We start from the raw sequence: 16,836 nt of genomic DNA, 5'->3' as shown, positions 1-16,836 counted from the left end.
GGCCATATCTCACGGTCTTTCTTTACCTCACTGCCCTCCGTTGTGATGGGACTCTGAAATCCCCCAAGCAGAGCCCCCCACTCATCATCACTTCAGGTGTCCCGGAGGGAAGAGTAGGAGAGTCAGCAGGTTGCTGGCCAGGGCTGTGACTATGTTGGCTGGGATCCTGCAGGTGTGCGAGGATTCTCTTCATAGCTCTAGCCTCAGGCCAGACTGAAACAACCCCCTTAGGCCCCTTTCCCTACTTGAAGCCCTCAGCCTGATCCTGGCCTGGATTTTACTTTGGAAGTAGCAAAGAGGGGCCAAGTGGGATGAAACAAAGAAAGAGAACACCAAGGGCCAGGGAACTGGTATAGGTTGAGTCGTGTCCCCCCAAAAGGTGCTGAAGTCCTAATCTCCAATACTTGGGAATGTGACCTGACTTAGAAATGGAGTCTTTGCAGATGATCAAGTTAAGATGAGGCCGTTAGGGTGGGCCCTAATCCAGTGTGCCTGTGTGTGTCCTTGTAAACGGGAAATTTGGACACAGAGATCAACACGCATGCGTAGAGGGAATACGATGTGAAAACACAGGGAGAATGCCGTCTGCAAGCCAAGGAATGCCTGAGGTGACCAGAAGCTGGGAGAGAGTCTCCCTCATAGCCCTCAGAAGGAACCGACCCTGCTGACACCTTGATTTCAGATTTCTGGCCCCCAGAACTGGGAGGTAACACATTACTGTTGTTTAAGCCAGCCAGTTTGTGGTACTTTGTTACAGCAGCCCTAGGAAACTAGTACGGGAGCTTTTCAAAGCCCTAGAATTGAGAGTCTGCCCTCCCCTTCCCAGCATGAACCGATTGCTTCATCAGGTCTGGTCAGAGCCAGAAGACTGTCTTCTCATCATCACTTAAAATGTCCAGATTGCATTACTGCCCACGTTTTGGGTTAGCACCCAGGGCCTAGAGATTGTTCCTTGACTCTTTTCTGTTATTCTCTCTAGATACTTCCTGAGATGTCCCATTGTTGTTCTTGTTGAGTCATATCTGCTGTCTTCTGTTCTAAAAATGTACCTGGGACTTGTTTTGAGCAGGTAGAGAGGCAGACATAAAAATGATTGCCACAAAGGAACAAGTTTTTTGTTATACTCACAGCCCCCTAGAAAGAGGAGTCACGGCATACCATGCAGTGCCACACAGGGAAGCACCAGAGGGAGATGAGCAGGCAGAGAGAAAGGGGAGCTGTGGGCAGAAGCCTTTATTTCAGTTTAAGTGGGAAGGAATGGGTGAAGCAACGGACATAAGTGGTTCAAACTATGATTGGACAGTTTTAATAATGTTGGTGGGTTCCAGGCTATAGGGGCAGTGCCTAGTTGTCCCATACCTGGCCCTGGGGTGATTAGGACAGGGGAATAGTGTCTCTGACTACAGAAGTCTGATAAAAAGAGAAGGGTAGGGACTCAGAATTAGTTGGTTTGCATATCAAAGGCATGCTGGCAGATGTGTTTGTTATCTCTAGGAATTAGTTAACCCCCAGAGGAGTGGTTCCTGGGTCCAGTCCATAAGACCCCAAATACCAGAGCATCAAGAATACAGAAAATAACAAGATATAGTTAATACATCTACATTTTACAGTTGTGTAGTTTTATATGGCTATCTCCACCCATGCCCCCCAATTTACACTTTAAAGAATTCCTGATCAAGTTAACAAGGCTCCTGACAAATTTATTCTCTCAGCATTAGCAAGATGTACTCTGTCTGTTGTCAAAAGACTGTCCAAAAAATCCAGTCTTGTTATTTAACACCATCCATCTGTGGACCCTGCTGTTTAATATCTTCTTTCTTTGAAAGCTGTGCCCTTCAGAGGAAAGCAAAGTTGAAACGCCACCTGTAACCTAAGTTTCCTTTCCAGCTCTTCCAGCATTTTGGAGATACATTCTGGGTTTCTTCTGGCCCTCTCATTTGTCCTCGTGAAGACCTGATATCTTTTTTTCCTCTTGCTTATTTTCCATTCTCTGTTCTTCTGGTGCTAGCCCAGAAGGAACCACTCCTTCCCCACTCTCAGTCCATGTGGTGTAAGAGGGATTGGTCTCACCCTCAGACGTAGGGTGGGATTTGATTAGATCCGGCTAAAATCCTTGCTGCGGGCAGAGCAGTTGAACCAAATTGGACTAATCAGGTGGTATATTAGCTTCCTGTTGCTGCTGTAACAAATTACCACAAACTTAGTGACTTCAGAACAACACAGATTTATTATCTTATGGGTTCTGGAGGTTAGAAGTCTGACACGGGTCTCACTGGCCTAAAATCAAGATGTCAGCAGGGCTGTGTTCCTTTCTAGAGGCTCTGGGGGAGAATTCCTCTCCTTGACTCGTCAGGCTTCTAGAATGCACCCATGTTCCTTGGCTTGTGACTTCTTCCCCCATTTTCACAGCAACAGCAGGTCTGTCCTTCTCAATCTGCATCACTCTGACCCTTCTTCTGTAGTCCCATCTCCCTCTGAATCTCTCTTCTGCCTCCTCTTCCACTTTTAAGGCCTTTTGGATTACACTGGACCCACCTGAATAATCTGGGATAATCTCCTCATCTCAAGGTCCTTAGTCACCTCTGTGAAGTCCTGTTGCCATGTAAGTTAATATGTTCACAGATTCTGGGGATTAGGATGTGGACATCTTTAGAGGGTTATTATTCTGCGTTCCACAGTCGGTGAGATTCAATTCTGTGACTCTTGCCGGATCTGTTGGGAGGAGAATCTCTTTCGGCTGAGATTCCTGAGAAGAGAGGCTATAAACCTGGAGCTGCTGGCAGCTATCTTGGAACTATGAGGGAGGAATCTGCCAAAGAATGGAGCTAACACTGAGCAAAGCAGACCTGAATCATGAGGGGAACCAGGCCATATCCTGATGATGTCCTTAGAGCCACTGAAGCCCACTCAGAATTCTTAGTCATTGAGTCAACCAATTCACTGCCACCATCATTAGATGTCTCCTTCTTGTAAATTGGTAGTAAAGATTACACAGGTGGGGCATGAATGAATCCCTCTTTTATTGCTCTTCGGAGCATGGGGTGCAACTATTTATTGAGAACATCTGGATTGGTACCCCACAAGCAGAGTTTCATGATAGCATATTGTTCCAGTGGTGGGGATTCTGTTTCTTCTTTCCCCCTGGGTCCTAATCTCTCAAGTGCCTGCTAACCTCTCAGGATCTCATCAGTTCTTTCATCCGTGAGATGATGGGTTTGGGTGGACAGTATGTTCTTGGTATCTACATATGAATATTCATTAAACTTCTGCAGAATGGCTGAGCTGGAAGGATCATTTTAAAGGTCATTGAGCCCAACTTCCTCACTTAATAGATGAGGGAACTGAGATCTGGAGAAGCTAAGAAGCTTCACTGGAGAATGAACAGCTTTGAAACAGCCCAGTGAGAAACAAGGACTTCTAATTGCTAATCCTGTTATACCACATTTCTAAAATTCCTTGACATAGTTAAGTGAATTCACTTACGGGTATTTTCCCCTAAAATTTGTAAAATTTAATGTCAATTCACTGAGATAACTTGAGATATTTGAGTCTCAACCTGAGAACTGACATAATATTTAACATGTCTTCTTTTGCTAAGTATATTTTTGTAAAATAGAGTTATTATATTATGCCAGTTTCCTCCCATTTTGCCTCTCAGTGACAGTCATTTTAGTACCAATGAAGTGGATGGCTCTAGAATCTTCTCAAAGCCATCCCAAAGACCGAGGAGAGATCTGGAGACATCACTGAATCCTTGAGAACTATGAAAATTTTGCATCAAAGTATAAATCCTAGAGGATTCTAGGGAGAAGTTGGTCTGAGTACACATCCCTGATTTCTTCTGCGGAATAGCTTGGTGAACAAATAAAATGGTGGGTATTCTGATTATCTAATGTTGTGTAAAAACCACCCCTGAACTAGTAGCTTAAAATAACAATGACTTTTATTTTCCTCATGAATCTGCTATTTGGGTGGGCTCAGAGGGGACAGCTCATTTCTATTGCACTCAACATCGGCTACGATGGTTCAAATGCTAAGGCTGGTATCATCCAAAGGCATGCTGACTCATCTGCCTATTGGTTTGTACTGACCATCCAACTGGGACCTTAGCTGGTGCTGTTGGCCAGATACTTACAAGTGGCCACTCTGTGTGGCTTGGGCTTCCTTACAACATGGTGACTGGGCTTCAAGACTGAGCATCCCTGTGACCTAGACTGGGATGTCATTTCTGTCACATTTTATTTGATGAGGCAGTCACAAAGGCCCTACCATGTTTAAGGGGGTGGAAATAAACTTCACCTCCTGATAGAGCAGTGGAAAGGCACTGGCAGGGCTTATGGGACTGGAAATACTACGATTTTGAAAACTACCATCTACCGAAGTAGTTGGATGAAGAGAAAATTTTATACATCTAGACAGGCAGAACTAAAAGAATTAGACTAATATCAGACTTATCACCAGCTCTAGAAGGTAGAAGAAGACCATTGAACAATATCTATAGACTACTGGGACAAAAAGGTTATGATAAAAAATCCTATATCATGGCCAATTACCATTTATTTGCAAAGTTAACACATAAAGGCCTGGGAGTTTATACTCATGTAACTTATTACTTATTAAGGGCATGAAAGTGTTAGAGTTTATTATTATTATTGTTGTTGTTGTTGTTTAGCTGGAGAAAACAATTGGTAAAATGGCAAAACCAGTAGAGATCTCCAGAAACGGGAAGATAGGAGGAGAGGAAACAGTAATGAGCAGTGACTCTTGTGACAAATACATAGTTTAGCTTAAAGAGAAGAGATTTTTACCAGGAATCTATAGCATATGTTAAGTAATGATTATTGCAACAAAATAGACAAACTATAAGGGAAAAACCTAATAATAGCCTGAAGTCATATCTTGACCCAACTCGGGAGTTGGGGAATGGGAGAAGGTCGCTGGAAAAATAAACATGTTGTAAATGTTTCCTCTCTTGGATCTGGCGAGAAGAGTGAGGAAGTAAAACAGCGTGGTGGGGGGATGTAGTTATCACCTACTGATATGTTAATAGAGAAAAATAGGTTCAATTATGATTTTAGGGGTGGGAAATTCCATTATTAATTGAATTGGGGTTCTCTTCTGCTGGGTAATTGCCCTACAACAGGGAGAAAGCTGATTTTCAGCACATAACTTGCAGGTCTACATCTCATTGTCATCTGGATATTTCTGACCCCAGATAAATTCAGGTTTGGATTACTTTGCTTGGAAAAGTTTCCCCCCGTAAGTCCTAACCTCAAGAGCATCATCAGCACCCTTGCCTCTGCACCCCACAGCATCAGCCTAGACCACAGTCTGCCTAACTTCATTTATAGCTGCACATCTATCAAGGAACCTTCACAGTGTGGCTTGGAGGTTAACTGAGTCACACATGAGAAAGAATGTGAGATTATAGGAAGTGGGAGAAGTGATCTAGAATGTGCACCTCTCGTCTACTAGGAAACATGATAGGTAGTAGTTATAAGAAGGAACTAGCAGACAGAGCAGTTACCAGAAGGGGTTCTGGGGAATAGGGAAGGAGAGAGAGGCCACAGCACTGACATCAACCTTTTGTCTAGATAGGGACCCTTCTCCCTTCTCTTGGAGGTAATCAGGGAATAGCACCTTTCTTAGCAAAGTCACGTTTTATTGGTCTCTCATAGCCCTGCCTTGCCAGAAATGCCAAGGGCAAGAGGTGAGTGAAGAGTGAGTCCATGTTTGTGGTCCCAGTCCTCTCACCGTAGTGCATTGTCTCCAAAGTCCTGCTCCCGGGAACCTGGGCCAGGCTTCCCACTGTAAAATCTGCAAGTCAGACGGGAACCGGGCACCAGGATATTTTTTCATTTTCATTGTCACAGACTTGCGCCTCAGAGACCTGTACTTGCAAGCCACTTTCCGTTGGACTGGATCTCATGTTTATTTTTAAAACTGTGCCCAGAACCATAGACCAGAAAAAGACTTTGGCAAGTGATTGAGTCCATCCTTAGAGTTCAGAGAGAATCACACTTAAACTCCACCGCAGAGAACCTTGCTTCAATGACAGATATCAAGAAAAATACTCTGAAGGAGGGCTTATAATCTATTCCTTCATAAATCTCTTCAGTTTTGGGAAACCTTTCTTCTGGTTACACATTGGGTCCTGTTCTATCTGTCATCAGAAGAATAGCCCTGTGGTGTCTGACAAACAAGGAACCAGAACTGTGAGCAGAGGGATAATGTGATAGTGCCTATTCTACAGCCGTAGAAGATCACGTTATAATCCACCCTTAAAATCACGAAGGTCCCGGTGCCCTCAGAATTCGTACAGAGAGAGGGTTGAGATAGAAGACGAAGTATACATTCCTGTATGAGTCTGCTAGGGCTGCCCTAACAACGTACCACAGACTGGGTGGCTTAAACAATAGAAATTTATTTTCTCACTGTTATGAAGGCTAGAAGTCCGAGATCAAGGTCTTGGCAGGGTTGGTTTCCTCTGAGGTCTTTCTTTAGCTTGTAGATGTCCGTCTTCATCCTGTGTCTTCACGTGGTCTGCCCTCTGTGTGAGTCTGCGTCCTAATCTCCTCTTTTTATGAGGATATCGGTCATATTGGATAAAGGCCCACCCTAATAACTTCATCTTAACTTAGTTACCTCTTTAAAGACCCTATCTCCAATACAGTCACATTCTGAAATACTGGGGGTTAGGACTTCAACATATGAATTTAGCCATAACAGCTCCAGAGATCAGGTAACACCAAGACCACCATATCCACATCCCAAAACCACTTCCAAAATCATGGGGGAAGCACATTCTTCACAACCCTGGTCCATGTATGATAAATTGTGAGAGATTAAAACAATAAAAAAGACATTTTAAATAATATATATATATGAAATATATATTTAAATATGCTTAAATATATATATTCTTGCATATATATATATTCTTACCCTAAAGGAACATAAAATTATTTGGAGGATACAATAAATACATATTTAAAGATTTAGTGTAATAAATATCAAGACATTCAAGGTTTAAACATCTTATTTTTGAGAAGGAAGTATTAACCTTGGGGCTTGGAAATGCCTTGGGGAAAGATTGATATTGTTGGAAAGATTCAAAGAAAGCAATGAAGAATTGGTAGGATTTGGATTAGAGATTAAGAAGTAATGCCTGGATATTTTTGAACCAGCAGGAAAATTCCCATTTAGGGGCTAGGGAAAACGTAACATTTGGAGAGAATCTAAAATATATGCAGTATTTCTAAAACTCTTCTTACATATGTATTCATTTGGTAACCTCAGCAATGTTATGTTATTTATAACTTGGTGTGTTTATAAATTTATCACATGTAGCATATAAAATATTCAAGTTTACATTATTTTGTAATACATTTATTTTATTATTTTTTTAAAGGCTTTATTTTTTTGGAGCAGTTTTAGGTTTACAACAAAATTGAGAGGAAGGTACAGAGATTTCCCGTATACCACCTGCACAGTGTTCCCCATTCTCAACATCACTCACCAGATGGTACCTTTTTTTTTTTGCTGAGGAAGATTAGCCCTGAGCTAACATCTCTGCTAATCTTCCTCCACTTTATATGTAGGTCGCCACCACAGCATGGCTGAGGAGTGGTATAGGTCTGAGCCTGGGATCTGAACCTGCGAACCCAGGGCACCGAAGCAGAGCATGCCGAACTTAACCAGTACGCCATGGGGCCGGCCCCAGATGGTACATTTTTAACCAAGGATGAACCTACTTTGACACATTATAATCACCTAAAGTCCACAGTTTGCATTAGGGTTCATTCTTGGTGTTGTACATTCTATGGGTTTGGACAAATGTATAATGACATGTATCTGTCTTTGTTATATAATGCAGCATATTTTCACTGCCTTAAAATATTTTTTATTTTTTAAATTGTGGTAAAGTACACACAACATGAAATTTACCATCCTAACCATTTTAAGTATGCAATTTAATGGCATTAAGTACATTCTCATTGTTGTGCTACTGTTACCACCATCCATCCACAGAACTCTTCATCTTGCAAAACTGAAACTCTGTCCCCATGAAATGATAACTCTCCATTCCCCTCCCTCCAGCCCCTGGCAATGACCTTAGCAATATATTTTGCAATACATATGCTGTCCTTTGTAGAAGAATTAGAAAATTTAACATAGCAAGGAAAGACTAGACGACTGGCTAATAACACTTTGACATATACCTTAACATGCTTTTTTTTCCCTCTGTATACATGTAATTTTTTTACGGTGCATACTGGTTTATAGCCTGCCCCTTCTCACTTAATATATCTTCAATACCTTTACATGTCAAACGTATGTCATCATTTTTAATACTTATATGAAATCCATTCATTTAAACAGTCCCCTTTGGATTTGGGGGAAATCCAAACATTTTTCCCAAACCATTCATACAGTGAAGGACTGGAGAAAAAAGGTTAAGTGCAAATGTAGACCTCCATAGAGCAATGCTCTGATGACCTTACAGTTAAGCCTTTATCTACATGCTCCGTTATTTCTTCAGGATGAGTTCCTCCATTTAAGTTACTTTGAGAAAGGTTTTCTATATTTTTAGGCTTTTAAAACATATTGCCGGGCTGGCCCCATGGTGTAGCGGTTAAGTGCGCGCGCGCCGCTGCTGGTGGCCTGGGTTCGGATCCCGGGTGTGCACCGACACACCACTTGTGAGGCCATGCTGTGGTGGCATCCCACATAAAGTAGAGGAAGATCGGCATGGATGTTAGCTCAGGGCCAGTCTTCCTCAGCAAAAAGAGGAGGATTGGCATGGATCTTAGCTCAGGGCTGATCTTCCTCACCAAAAAAATAAAATAAAATAAAATAATTAAAAAAAAATTATAAAAAAACTCAAAAAAAGTATTGCCAAATTGCCCTTGAGAAAGATTGTATCATTTAATGCTTCCAGCGGCTACGGATGAGCACTCCTATTTTCCATATCTCCAGCAAACTGAGTATTGTCCCTTAAAAAAAACAAAAGTAATAGGTGAACGTGGTTTAAAAAAACCAAGTGATAGAGAAGGACTTATAATGAAAAGGTATCAGCCCCCTCTTACCCTGATCCAACTCCCAGCCTTGCTCTCCAGAGACAATTACTATTAATGGCTTCTGTTTTTAGTTCCTCTGGTGGTGTGCCTCCACATCTCTAAATAATATGCCTATACTGCTAGTTCTCTCTCATAGACACACACACACACACACACACACTCTCTCTCTCTCTCTCTCCCCCCCAATTTACTTCCTGCTGGTGAGATAAGGTTTTGATTCTATTATACCAACCACGTCCCCTTCCATACCCATTTTTTAAAATCATTGTAATGCCATTTTACTTCTTATATTTAAACCTCTGCGGTTGCCATGGATGGTCCAGTTTCTCTTGGGTGGCTTTAGTGAGCATTATTCACCTCTCCCTCTCCAGTTCTTGCTCTGTCAGCTGTTTTCTTTTCCTCTCCTTCTTTTTTTCTTTCCCTCCTTCTGTTCCTCTTTTTCTCTCTCTCTATTTTTTTTACATTTTGAACATTGATAAAATTTACATTCATTCTCTCCTGTAATCATCGTAATTAGGTCTTCTATGCTTTGTCCATAGGTTGATTCTAAAAGTTCAAGAATCAATTAAGTACTTCTATTATGGCTACTTAAATGTTGTCAATTGCAGAGCCCAGTCATATATCAATTATATTTCCTTCTCAGTAGTTCCAAGGTAAAGATACCTGTTCACATAAAGGAGAATTTGCCTAGTGCCAAGGCTAAATGGATTCTCTTTGCTTAACATTCTACAAATTTTTCAATCATGCATCACTTTATGTTGATTCATATTTGAATACTATCTTTTTTGGGCATTTTTTTTCTGGAATTTTATGAATTATCTTTTTTCTCTGTTGAAAGAATCATATGCTTTCATACCTTCCAACTTACTCATCCCTCTGTTATCTTGATTGCTCTCTTCATTGTAGAGACTACTGCATTCTGATTTGGATTTACTGCTTTCCAAGCCTTTTGCAGCTCTGACATGCTGGGATTTCCTTTTGCTGGTCTCAGGTATAGTTCTATTGTTTCTTACTGGGTTAAAGTTTTATCCTTATTTTTCTGGTGTGCATCCTCAAGGAATTTTCTCAGAAAGGGAGGTAACCTTTTTTCCTATTTCTAACAAATGATTTCACTTTGCCTCTATACTTCACTGATAACTTACCATAATAAAATTTTTTAGATTGAAATGAATTTTCACTCAGAACTTTGGAATTGCTCTATTTTATTCTAGCATTAATTATTGCTAATAATTTCTACTGCTGGTCTGATTGTTGCAGCTTGATAGCTTCCTCCTCTCTGAAGGCTTTTTAGGATCTCTTCTTTACTTTCATTCTGTTCCTTACAGCCCAGGCCCTTACAGTTTGAGTACTTGTATGTCTCTTCAGCTTTAGGAAAATTTCCGTCTGTCTGTCTGTCTCTCTTTTTTTTTAATTGAGGTAACATTGGTTTATAACATTGTATAAATTTCAGGTGTACATCATTATACTTCTATTTCTGTATAGATTACATCATGTTCACCACCCAAAGACTAATTACAATCTGTCACCACACACATGTGCCAAATCACCCCTTTCTCCCTCCTCCTTCCTCCCTTCACTTCTGGTAACCACCAATCCAATCTCTGTCTTTATGTGTTTGTTTGTTGTTGTTTTGGCTTCTATTTTTGAGTGAGATCATATGGTATTTGACTTTTTCCCTCTGGCTTATTTTGCTTAGCGTAATACCCTCCAGGTCCATCCATGTTGTCGCAAATGGCAAGATTTCATATTTTTTATGGCTGAGTAGTATTCCATTGTGTATATATACCATATCTTCTTTATCTGCTCTTCCCTTGATAGGCACTTAGGTTGCTTCCAAGTCTTGGCTATTGTGAATAATGCTGCAGTGAATATAGGGGTACATGTATCTTTATGCATTCATATTTTCATGTTCTTTGGATAAATACCCAGCAGTGGGATAGCTGGATCATATAGTAGTTCTATTCTTAATGTTTTGAGGAATCTCCATACTGTTTTCCATAGTGGCTGCTCCAGTTTGCACTCCCACCAGCAGTGTATGAGAGTTCCCTTCTCTCCACATCCTCTCCAACACATGTTGTTTCCTGTCTTGTTAATTGTAGCCAGTTATTATCTGTCTCTCTTTTTAAATAATTTCCCATTCTGTTTTTCTCCATCTTTTTTCCCCCAGGAACTTCTATTATAATTTACTTCCAGAAGTCTTTCCTGTGTTCTAATTGTTCTTTTTCATAGCATTCTATTTTTGTATTATGGGTATTGTTTTCTTCTTGAAGGTCTCAGAAGAAAATAATTAATAATGTTTTCTGTTTCTTACCTTAAGGATTCTCTGTGCCTTAAAACAGTCAGTTCTCCTATAGTGTTGTTTTGAAAATGCGGGTTTGTCCCAACATTAGAATAACTTTGCAACTTGTTTCTCATCACTCCTGTCTTGTCCCTTAATTCCCAAGAGGTAATTTTCCTCTTCTTAACCTAATTCTCTTTATTTAATAGCCGTTTTTTGCTGCTAAAGGATTGCCTTTGGTGGTTGCTCTGCCATTTTGGACCTTCTCCCATGTTTCTGCCTCACATATCTTACCCAGCCTGCCAGTGCCACCCTCTCAGGAAGCCTTTCTCAGTGACTCTCCAGCCCCCACTCTGGTGTGTGTCCCTGTGCAGCTTGGTATTCTATGAAGACCTTTAGGGAAAAGTTAATAATTGCTCTAGTGATTTTAAGACTGGAGAACTATGGGCAATCTCAGGAATATCATATAATTGCATTTTTACTCAGAATAAAATTAGTTGTAGGATGAGATCCTCTGCTGCCAGTATATTAAGTTAGGATTATATTGAGCTAGAAATAGAAATAATAGAAATTATTATTATTATATTATTATAATAGTAATAGAAAATCCACTTAGAAGGCTTTGGAAAGAGTTTGTTTCTCTTTCCAAAAACAAGTCCAGGCATAAATAGTTGTCAGAGTTGGATCAATGACTCAATGATGTCAGGTCTGACATCTTTTCAGTTTTCTTTGCCAGTCCTTCATGGTTACAAGATGGCTGCTGCCACTCATGCCATCGTATCTGCATTCAAAACAAGAAGAGAAAGAGCTTGACAGCTGTGTCCTGTTCATTTTTATCAGGAAACCAAAGCTTTTTCAGATGACCTTGTGGCACCCTTCTGCTTTTCTCTCATGGCCTAGGACCAGGTCACATGGGTACTCCTAGTTTCAGGGGAAACTGGGGCAGTATTGTCCCTCCACCTTCTGTAGTGGGAAGCAGCAAAGAAGCGGGGGTGGAGAGTGGCTTTAGGAGAGCCAGTTAACAGAGGCTGCCACAATGAGCAAGACGGGGTAGGGAGAGCTGTTGTGTCCAATTGTGTCCAGGTTTGCACTCCATTTCAATAAGCATTTGTAGAGTGCTTGCTATGTCTCCGTGCTGTGCTGGTGCAGAGGGTGATGGGAGTCCCAGGGAGGCTTGTTTAGTGAATAAGGGAAAGTTAGGTATGCCTGGAGCATAGAGAATATCAGGCAGAGCAGGGCTAGAGAGGGACAGAATGAAGAGCGGGAGATGTCTGGGAGTAGAAGAGCGGAGACAGTTTAGAGGACCTTGGAGAGGGAAACTTGTTGACTCAGAGTAGGATTTCCCAGAGCAGGGATTTTAGATTTTATTCCATACTCCAGTGTTTCTTAACATGCATCAGAATCACCTGGAGGGCTACTTAGAACACAGATTGCTGGACCCCCAGAGTTTCTGACTCAGTTGGTTTGGGCTGGGGCTGGAGAATTTACATTTCTATGTTCCGAGGCAGTGCTGATGCTGTAGGTCTGGGGACTGCCCTTTGGCATGTTGTACTAAGGCAATGACAGTTTACAGTAACCTTATTTTCTCGTTGAACAGATGGAGATGATAACACCTGCCAGGTTGTTTTTTTTAAGGAATGAGTGATTGAATTAACTATATTTTCTTATTTTCTGTATTCTTGGTGTTCTGGCATCTGAAGCCTCACTGACCTGGGACAGACTGCCCCTGCCAGGGCCAGCTAATTCCTAGAGGTAGCAAACAACTTGCCTGCAAGCACATCTTTGACGTGCAAACCAACCCATCCTGAGTCCATGCCTCCACCCACCTCTTATCAGGCTCCTGCAATCTGGACACTGTCCCTTGCCCTAAATCACCTTAGGGCCAGGTACTGGACAACTAAGGACCACCCTTATAGTCCAGAGCCCACCAAAATTATTCAAACCATCCAATCCTAAACCTGCTCAGATTGCTTACTTTCCTCACCCACTGCTTCCTGTGAAAACCACAGTAAAGGCTGCTGCCCACACTTTCCCTTCACTCTCTCTGCCTTCTGACTGGCCCTGTTGCTTCCCCGTGTGGCCCTGCATGGTGTCCTGTGCCTCCTGATTCTAGGAATCTGTGAGTATAAATTTCTTCATGACAGTCAATTCCATGTCAGCATGTCTTACCATACCTGATTAAAACAAATCCTGGGTACATTTTAAAGCAGTATATAATGCTTGTAAAGCACCTAGCAGAACACTTCCTAGGCATTAGGCCAAAGGGAGTCAGGGAGGCATTTTGGGAAGAATGTCTAAGGGCAGTGTGAGTGATGGATGGGAGGTGAAGATGGTGGAGATGGGAACATCGGTCAGAAGGATCCTGTGGTAGTCCAGGGCTGAGCCCTGTAGGGCCTAGCCAAGGACTGTGCAAAGAGAAAGGGAGCAACAGGTACTGAAAATATTAGCGCTATAAAATTAAGAGGATTTGACAACTTCTTGAGTGTTGCAAGTTGGTGACTTACCATCTAAGATAGTTTGTAACGAGACTATCTGTGCTTTAAAAGCAACCTCACTGCTTCATTCAGTGACTTCTGTAATGGCAGCTGAAAAGTCCTCATTGCTTAGCTCTCAGTCCAGCCACATGTCTTTTTGTGATGAGGCCAGAACTCCTAGGTAGCGTGTCTGGGAAGATTTCCAGAGTCAAGATGTACTGTAGTGAGGATTTCCTTCAGCTTCAGGTTTCCTAAAGTATATTCAGTACCCAGGATGTAGTTGTTAATTAGTGTTATGTGAAGCATATTTTCATCGTTTTATAGGTTGGGGAAATGGTGGGTTAGCTAAAATTAAACCATTTTATTTGCTGCAGGACTTCTCAGAACCTTTAATATTTTAATGAGACTCCGTTAGTGGAGAATATAGAATTCAGTGTTTCCCTAACTTATTTGTCCACAAACCCTTTTCCTTCAGAGTGTCTTATGAGTCTGTTTTTTCATGGAACACATTTTGGGAAAGGCGACTGTGACCTAAGAAGCTAATATATAACACTGGTGACAATCAAGACTTCTGTGGGTGGTGTTGATTGTTCTCTTGAAGCTTATAGGTAGAACAATGCACAATTTTTAGATCAATTTGCCAAGGCTCTGTTTTGCTTTAATGTATTGGTGTAAAAACTAAAATAAAAAAGACATGACTTTTACCCAGATGTCACCTACACAGTGCCTGTCATCTTATGGAATGAGTCATTCCCTGAAAATAGGCGATAGTGTTCATTGTCTTGATAATGAATTATGCTCTTTCATTTACAAAGGTGAGGCCAGAAATACCAGGCTTCCCAAAAATAACATCACCTGTTAGCCTACCTCCCTTCCTTGAAGATTAATTTCCATAGGTAAGTCTTTAATGCCCTGTTGAAGTGCTTCAGGAGTGGTGGAGGGAAGTCTCAGATGAGTGGGAAATTGGGCTGAGTGACCTCCATTGCTTCTTCCAACTCAATATTGATTGAGTCTTTTCCCCAGTAAGTAAAAAGTGTTCTATTGAGTCTTTTCCCCAGTAAGTAAAAAGCGTTCTAGAATTTTCTTAAGTCCTTTTGATCTTCAGATAAGTTTATGACCCCCAATTTTTGAGAACAAACTTGATCAGAATTTGTCTCTAGCACAAGATCCTTTTCCTTCAAAGGAGGGAGCTGATTGCCTTCTTATCAGCTATGTAGCCACAGTGTTTTTATTGGTTATTTTAATGTACATGTAGTTGATATGTGAGTAATTGCTCTAGCTGGCTGTCAAGATGCCCTGAAACTCAGCTCTTATTTTTTAGCAAAAAGTCGTAAAGACTTTAAAGAAAATGTTTGTATATATATATGTATGTGTATATATATATATAACAACTCACACATATAATTTATAATATTTATATATTATGACATATATTTTATATTTATAATGTATATATGTAGTATAAGGTATACAGTGTGTGTGTATATATATTTATTTTTTCTAAGCAGAATATAGAAAATGTAATGGGCATAATGTTTTTGTTTTAGTCTTGTGAGATTGTAGGAATCATTTATACAAGTTTATGCTTAATACTTAAGGCTTGTTAATTTTTTATATCTATTGTTTAATATATAGATTACCTATATTCTTGTATATATGTTCTGAAACTCATTAAGAAAGCTGTGAACCTAATATACGTGTTCAGAACCAAATCATTACCAATTATGTTGAAGCCCCCTGTGTATCCCTCCCAAATCCAATCTCCCTTCCTTTCCAAGAGATAACCACTATTTGAAGTTTTGTGATTATAGTGCTCTTGCTTTCTTTCCAGTTTACTACATGTGTATTTATCCCTTAACAATGTGTCGTTTAGTGATGTTGGATTTTTAACTTTATGAAAATGGTATCATAATTTAAGTAGTCTTTGTTATTTTTTCCCTTATTCAACCTTATACTTCTGAGAATCACCCACGTTGTTTTGGGTAAATTGTATTTCATTACCTTTTATTACTGTACAATAAATAGGTCGTTATGTGAATATATCCCCATTTCTTTATTCTCTTTTTGATGGCCTTTTTTTCCCCTAAATTTTTTTGTTAGACAAAAAAAAAAATAGCTGTTATAAATGTTTGTAAATGTCTCCTGGTAAATGCACGGAGGTTTCTCTAGGATAGTGTTTTTTGAATGCAGGTCCCAACCCATTAGTGAGAGTGAAATCAATTTACTGAGCATGTTAGAGAATATTAGTGTGCATCAAACATAGTAAGTGTTGTTCTGTTAAAAGATGTTTCATTTGGATACTGAGTTTGAGTGTCCAGTGTACAAGATAATGACACAGTTTTCTACGATGCTTTTAACAATTTACACTTACAGTAGCCATCTGCAGGGGTTCCCATTACTCCGTATCTTCACCGTTTGGAGTTGTCAGACATACATTTTTGTCAAACTGGTAGATAAAGAATGGTGTCTTTTTGTAGTTTTAATTCAATTATTCCTTTTATTAATGAGGTTGATCAAATTTTTGTATATTTGTTAATCATTAGAATTTTCTCTTTTAAGGAATGCTAGTCTTTAGCCCATTTTTCTGTAGAGTTGCTTTTCTTTTTTTTTGAGGAAGATTGGCCCTGTGCTAACATCTGTTGCCAGTCTTCCTCTTTTTTCTTTTTCTCCCCGAAGCCCCAGTACATAATTGTATATCATAGCTGAACTGGCGTACCCTGCGCTGCTGAAGTGGAGCATGCTAACTTAATCGCTGTGCCCCTGGGCTGGCCCCTAGAGTTGTTCTTTTAATTGACTTGTGGGAGCTCTTGATTCAGTCTGAATGTTAGTCCTTTGGCCGTTATATTTTCTTACATGTATCTTTTTCCATTTTCTGACTTTCTTTTCACCTTTTTTTCCCAACCACTGTAACAGAAGTTGTTAATTTTCATGTAAATATATTTATTATTCTTTTCTTATATGGTTAATCTTTATGTTTTTTTAAAAAGTTTCATTCTATGGTCAG

At 40.3% G+C, this 16,836-nt stretch overlaps 1 protein-coding gene across 5 annotated transcripts in view; it reads left to right on the top strand.

Moving 5' to 3' along the window:
* ARHGAP44 (Rho GTPase activating protein 44) overlaps positions 1–16,836 on the top strand; it is a 177,690-nt gene that overhangs the window by 65,160 nt on the left and 95,694 nt on the right. The window contains exon 1 of one of the 5 annotated variants that reach the window (XM_058559686.1): positions 9,998–10,071. The exons of the other annotated variants lie outside the window; for them this stretch is intronic. Coding sequence (XP_058415669.1) covers positions 10,043–10,071 — 29 coding nt within the window. The 5' untranslated portion in view covers positions 9,998–10,042. Of the gene's footprint in view, positions 1–9,997; positions 10,072–16,836 lie in introns of those variants that run through there. 5 annotated transcript variants of the gene reach the window in all.

Source organism: Diceros bicornis, chromosome 18, assembly GCF_020826845.1.
Source record: "Diceros bicornis minor isolate mBicDic1 chromosome 18, mDicBic1.mat.cur, whole genome shotgun sequence".
Classification (NCBI taxonomy): Eukaryota; Metazoa; Chordata; class Mammalia; order Perissodactyla; family Rhinocerotidae; genus Diceros; species Diceros bicornis.
Note: the sequence above shows the minus strand (reverse complement) of the source record. Positions and strands in the feature narration are given on the sequence as shown.